Genomic DNA, 6326 nt, shown 5'->3' on the forward strand with positions numbered 1-6326 from the left:
ACACACACACACACACACACACACACACACACACACACACACACACACACACACACACACAAGTTTTGCAAAAGGCAGATCAAGGTCTTTAATGCCTAAGCCCTCCAGCCAGCCCCCTATCAGTGTCTATCAGGGGTTAGGTGGTCTTCAGAAAGCATCCAGATAAGATTTAAAGAACCTGATGTAACTGCAGCTCTCCGCGTCTTCCCCTGTCTAGCTGCTTTTTAAAGGAAGCCGTTAGAACCACGAGGGCGTGGAGGCGTTACTCACTTGGCGATGACGGGGATGGACACGGCCCGGGCGACCGCCTGGATGTAGTCGAGGTGGAGCGGGTGACGGGGGCGCTCCTCCTTCAACCTGAACACACCATCAGAGGAGAAACAGAAGGACCGGGTGACTGGTGCAGGCAGCGCCCCGACCAATCAGGAACCAGCTGCTCACACAAGCACTGCACAGTAGTCTCTACAACTACTGTGCAATACTTATATATAATAATTAAAAAGACACTGGAATTCGGTGCAATGTCATTACTGTGGAATATTTAATACTCAGAACTTTATATACAGCAATAACTATTTTATTTGCATAATATGTATAGAAACCCTTTATCTTTCTTACTATTTTATATATGTACAATATATGTGTATGTATGTACAGCATGTATATACACATATATACACACACACACACACATATATGTATATTTTTAACAACTATTGAGATAGAGCATGAAGAGCAAAAACAAGTTAGTAAACAGCACATACAGCACAGGAAATAACTGTACACTAGATACATGTATTTCAAAAGTCATAAAGATATGAAACTAATATTAAAATGCAAAATGTAGACATGAAAAAATACCAAATATTGACAGTTTGATATATTAAAATAATATATGTTTCACATAGTCTTTAAGCAGTTTACAAAACACATGAAAATGGTAAAATTGAGACCTTTAAAAACGGACTAAAACATTTCTTTTTAGCAGAACTTATGAGTTTTAACCTTGCACAATAATGTTGTTGTTATAACTTATTTTACTTTGCTTTTATGATCTTATCTGAAGAACTTTGAGGTTTGTCTTTAATGTAAAGTGAATTACAAATAAAATGTACTATTGTTATTATTATTATCATCAAGAAGAAGATCTGGCTCTTAATTTGGACTATATTTATTTATTATTTATAGCCTTAGAGTTAAGTCAATAATCACATTATTTTTTATCCCAGGTGTATATTTTTTAATTCAGAGTGTACTGACTTTTTGACTTTTTCATTAATACATTTTTAACATTTCATTGTTTCATTACTGTCATTTTTAATCTTGCAACATGTGATTTCTTGTCGTTCCTCTTCATGTTTTGGGTCTTTGTGCTGCAGGTGTGTGTGATCAGTGCTTCGTGAATAAAGAGGCGTTTACCTGCCGTGAACCGCGACCGCAGCGACGCCCGTCCTCTCAATCCTCCGCACCAGACTGAGCGTCTCCTCCAACTGGAACCAGGGAAGAACACCAAACCAGTTAAAGGACATCGGAATGGAGACGAAGATGAAGATTTAGAATTTTAGTGTAGCCGACTCGACCAGCTGACTTCCTGTGGACAGACTATGTAACATCATCACTAACAGGGACGTTGTAGAGCGTCCTCTGGTGGACAGACTATGCAACATCATCACTAACAGGGACGTTGTAGAGCGTCCTCTGGTGGACAGACTATGCAACGCCATCACTAACAGGGACGTTGTAGAGCGTCCTCTGGTGGACAGACTATGTAACACCATCACTAACAGGTACGTTGTAGAGCGTCCTCTGGTGGACAGACTATGCAACACCATCACTAACAGGGACGTTGTAGAGCGTCCTCTGGTGGACAGACTATGTAACACCATTACTAACAGGGACGCTGTAGAGCGTCCTCTGGTGGACAGACTATGCAACATCATTACTAACAGGGACGTTGTAGAGCGTCTTCTGGTGGACAGACTATGTAACACCATTACTAACAGGGACGCTGTAGAGCGTCCTCTGGTGGACAGACTATGCAACACCATCACTAACAGGGACGTTGTAGAGCGTCCTCTGGTGGACAGACTATGCAACAACATCCCTCATAACATGGTTGACAGTCCGTTTTTTTAAAAAATGTTTTATCCTTTATCAGAATCAAAATATATATATAAAAATGCCAATACCGATAGATCGGGAAATGTCTAATATCGACCGATAATAACGGTCCGCCGATATATTGGTCGGGCTCTAGTTCTGTTGCCGGCGGGGGGGCATAACAAATGGAAACAGAAAACAATCACTAACGTATATAATTCTAAGTTCTTCCCATCTTACCGAAGGCAGGATTCTTATTTTACACGTGACCGGTATGGAGACTCCTGCAACGAGCTTCTTCAGGATCTACGGAGAAAAGAAGAAGTCACCTCGCTGTCTTCAGTCTGCATATGACCAACGGTACTTAAAGTACACACAGGGTGGAGGTGGATTTATAGGTTATTGCGTTTTAGAGAAGGTTCATATTTTCATACAGGTACAGCGGCTTGAATAAGTTTACCCCCCCAGGCTAAATGCTCTCTACTGACAAACCTGATTGGTTAGTCTCTCTCTCTCTCTACTGACAGATCTGATTGGTTAGTCTCTCTCTACTGACAGACCTGATTGGTTAGTCTCTCTCTACTGACAGACCTGATTGGTTAGTCTCTCTCTCTACTGACAGACCTGATTGGTTAGTCTCTCTCTACTGACAGACCTGATTGGTTAAAGGACTCACCGCCTCGATCTTGTCGGGGTCCGACAGGAGAGCAGCTCCCATCCCGCCCTGCAAGAGGTCAGAGGTCATCAGGGGTCAAAGGTCAGAGCAGCAGTGTTGTTGTTGTTGACAGGAAACTCACCTTGGTGGAGTATTCCTTGGGACAGCCCATGTTCACGTCGATGGCAGCCACGTCCTTCTCCCTAAAAAGGACACGCAACTCTTCTTTAACGCAGCAACAGACGGGTCATCCTCGCGTTGTCTTCCCGTCAAAATACAACATCACACCTTTGTTGACGCTTTTTAATCGATGTTTTTAACTTTTTCTCACGTTTTGTCTTTTTTTCAATACTTTAGACACTTTTTTTCAATGTTTGTCACTTTTGTTGATGTTTAACACTACGTAACACTAACCTATTAACTTTAGTTTTACATTTATTTTTGGAATTTATGGTCAATAAACCTCATTTATAGGAAATTATACATACAAATGTTCTTTTTAATTTCCCAAAATAACATGATTGATTCCACCCAACGCTCTTTGGCAAGTACAAATCTCTACTTTCATTCATTTTGGGGCGTCTTATTCAATTTTATAGCATTGTAAAACAAATGGAAGTGTTGTTGAAATAGTATTGAGTAAAAGTTGACATATTCCAGTCTGGGATTATCATCAACATCCATTCCTTTAATTTTAGTCTCAATAATTCCTAATTTCTGCTTTTCTAACTCAAACATTAGGTATAATTTCCTATAAATGAGGTTTATTGATCATAAATTCCAAAAATAACTGTAAAACTAAAGTTAATAAGTAGTTATTACATAGTGTTAAATGTAAAAAAAAAAGTGACAAACATTGATCAAAGTGTTGAAAAAAGGGACAAAAAACGTAAGAAAAGTTAAAAACATCTATAACAACCGTCGACAAAAGTGTTGATTTTGACGGCAAGACACCACGAGGGTTAAGATGTGAGTTAAGGTCCAGAGACGGAGACTCACACGAGCCGGGCCACGGTCAGCGCTCGGTCCGGGTCCGCCGTCCCCTGAAGGGAAGAAGAGAAGAGACACTAGCTGTGTGTCCATCCTCACGAGTCTAAACCATCAGTAACCCAACACGACGTGTGACGTCATCTCTAATCATCTGGGCAGCAATGCATGCTGGTCTTGGGATCAGGATTCTGGACTTTCTACCTCACGGCCATCTGCACACAGTCACTAGCCCTGTTCCATCCACACGTTTCTATCGGAGTTAAGTGGTATCGAATGAAAAATGTCTTCTGGAAACAGTAAAATTCGATGGAGTTTCATGATCATGGAGGAGCTATAGGCGAGGAAACGAGAGCAGCTGAAGGAGTTGCTGACTCCACCCAAACTGCAGACGAGTTCTAGTGACCTCTCCTCCCTCCGAATCCTCTCTCCTCCCATGATTCCCTGTGTCCCTGGAGGAGTCAGTATAAGTGACATGAGCTGGACCCTGAGTCTAAACCATCAGTAACCTAACACGACGTGTGACATCATCTCTAATCATCTGGGCAGCAATGCATGCTGGTCTTGGGATCAGGATTCTGGACTTTCTACCTCAGGGCCATCTGCCCACAGTCACTAGCCCTGTTCCATCCACACGTTTCTATCGGTGTTAATTGATATTTAATGAAAAACGCCTTCTGGAAACAGTAAGATGCGATGGAGTTTCTTGAATATCAAATGAAATCCGTTCGGTCTCATCTGATTTTCTCTTGATGATTTTCTTCTTATGTGATGAACGCTGATGGAAACCTTATTTGAAAGACAAGTTACATCTGCATCGTCATAGCGATGTGTTGATAGCGTCGTTTTCTTATTATAGCTCGATATGTCGCTATCAGCTGGAACATGAGCTCTATTACAACTTGTCCCATATTGATCATTATCAAAAAACAACCCAAAAACAACCCCAAAACACCCCAACAACAGCAACCCAACAACGATCCCTAAACAACCCAACAACAACAACCCCAAAACACCCCAACAACAGCAACACAACAACGATCCCTAAACAACCCAACAACAACAACCCCAAAACACCCCAACAACAGCAACCCAACAACGATCCCTAAACAACCCAACAACAACCCAACAACAACAACCCCAAAACAACAATACAACAAAAAAAACCAAACAACCTAAGAACAACAACCCCAAAACAACAACAACAACCCAACAACAACAACCCCAAAACAACAATAATACAACAACAAAAAAACAAACAACCTAAGAACAACAACCCGAAAACAACAACAACAACAACCCAACAAACAATCCCTAAACAACCCAACAAAACCCAACAACACCCCTACAACAACAACCCCAAAACAGCAACAATCCAACGACAACAACCTAACAACAACCAAAAACCACCTAACAACAACCCCACAACAATCGCAAAACATAAACAACCCAACAAAAACTATCCCAAAACAAGCCAACAACAACCCGGCTGGTGACTGTGAGCCAGACCTGCCTGCACGCTGACAGCACATATTTGGGTTTTCCGTCTCACCATCTGAAGGACGACTCTGTCCCTCTCCCTCTCGCAGGTCCTGAACATCACTCGCTCATCTGGGGCCACGAAGTCCACCGTCTCCAGAACCTCTGACCCCCCCCCACACACACACACACACACACACACACACACACACATTAGAGGGACACAAGTCAGAAAATATCACGATTCAATATCGATTTTTAGGCTCATGATTTGATTCAGAATCGATCTGATTATAAAACAATTCCAAATTTAAAAAAAGCAACAATGAACATTATGTAGTTACATTTCCCATGTGGTAGTATATAGAGAGAGAGAGAGAGAGAGAGAGAGAGAGAGAATTATTTATTCCAAAAAGAATGGGAAATCAGTGTTCCAGCAGCCAGATCAGTCCCACAGCTCAGAATATGAATATAATGAAATACTAGGAAACAATATACATGAAATAATATGATAAAATATTTGAATATATACAAGATGGGATATCCAAAGTTACGCGCTTTGAGTTTTGAAAGCTTTGGACTGTAAACTAACTCACCGTTCACAACTCGGTGACACTGGGCCATCTTGATGTCGATCAACTCCTGAAACAGACAGAGTTCACACTCGTTAGCACACGCTAACACACGTAAGCACACGCTAACGCACTTATCACACGCTAACAAACGTTAACACACGCTAACACACTTTAGCACACGCAAACACAAGTTAACACACTTTAGCACACGTTAACACACTTTAGCACACGTTAGCACACGTTAACACACTTTAGCACACGTTAACACACGTTAACACACTTTAACACACTTTAACACACTTAAAGCATGTGGGCAACATGAGGACAACATGGGGACAACATGGGGGCAACATGGGGGCAACATGGGGGCAACATGGGGACAACATGAGGGCAACATAGGGACAACATGGGGACAACATAGGGACAACATGGGGACAACATGGGGGCAACATGGGGACAACATGGGGACAACATGAAGACAACATGAAGACAACATGAAGGCAACATGGGGGCAACATGGGGGCAACATG

General features: G+C 41.8%; 1 protein-coding gene across 1 annotated transcript in view; it reads right to left on the reverse strand.

Moving 5' to 3' along the window:
• dus2 (dihydrouridine synthase 2) overlaps positions 1–6326 on the reverse strand; it is a 10239-nt gene that overhangs the window by 1961 nt on the left and 1952 nt on the right. The window contains exons 3-10 of the mRNA XM_034880287.1: positions 5818–5863; positions 5295–5386; positions 3755–3798; positions 2898–2958; positions 2777–2824; positions 2341–2406; positions 1420–1490; positions 271–357 (exon numbers count right to left, since the gene is read on the reverse strand). Coding sequence (XP_034736178.1) covers positions 271–357; positions 1420–1490; positions 2341–2406; positions 2777–2824; positions 2898–2958; positions 3755–3798; positions 5295–5386; positions 5818–5863 — 515 coding nt within the window. The remainder of the gene's footprint in view (positions 1–270; positions 358–1419; positions 1491–2340; positions 2407–2776; positions 2825–2897; positions 2959–3754; positions 3799–5294; positions 5387–5817; positions 5864–6326) is intronic.

This window comes from Etheostoma cragini, chromosome 8 (assembly GCF_013103735.1).
Source record: "Etheostoma cragini isolate CJK2018 chromosome 8, CSU_Ecrag_1.0, whole genome shotgun sequence".
In the NCBI taxonomy this organism is placed as follows: Eukaryota; Metazoa; Chordata; class Actinopteri; order Perciformes; family Percidae; genus Etheostoma; species Etheostoma cragini.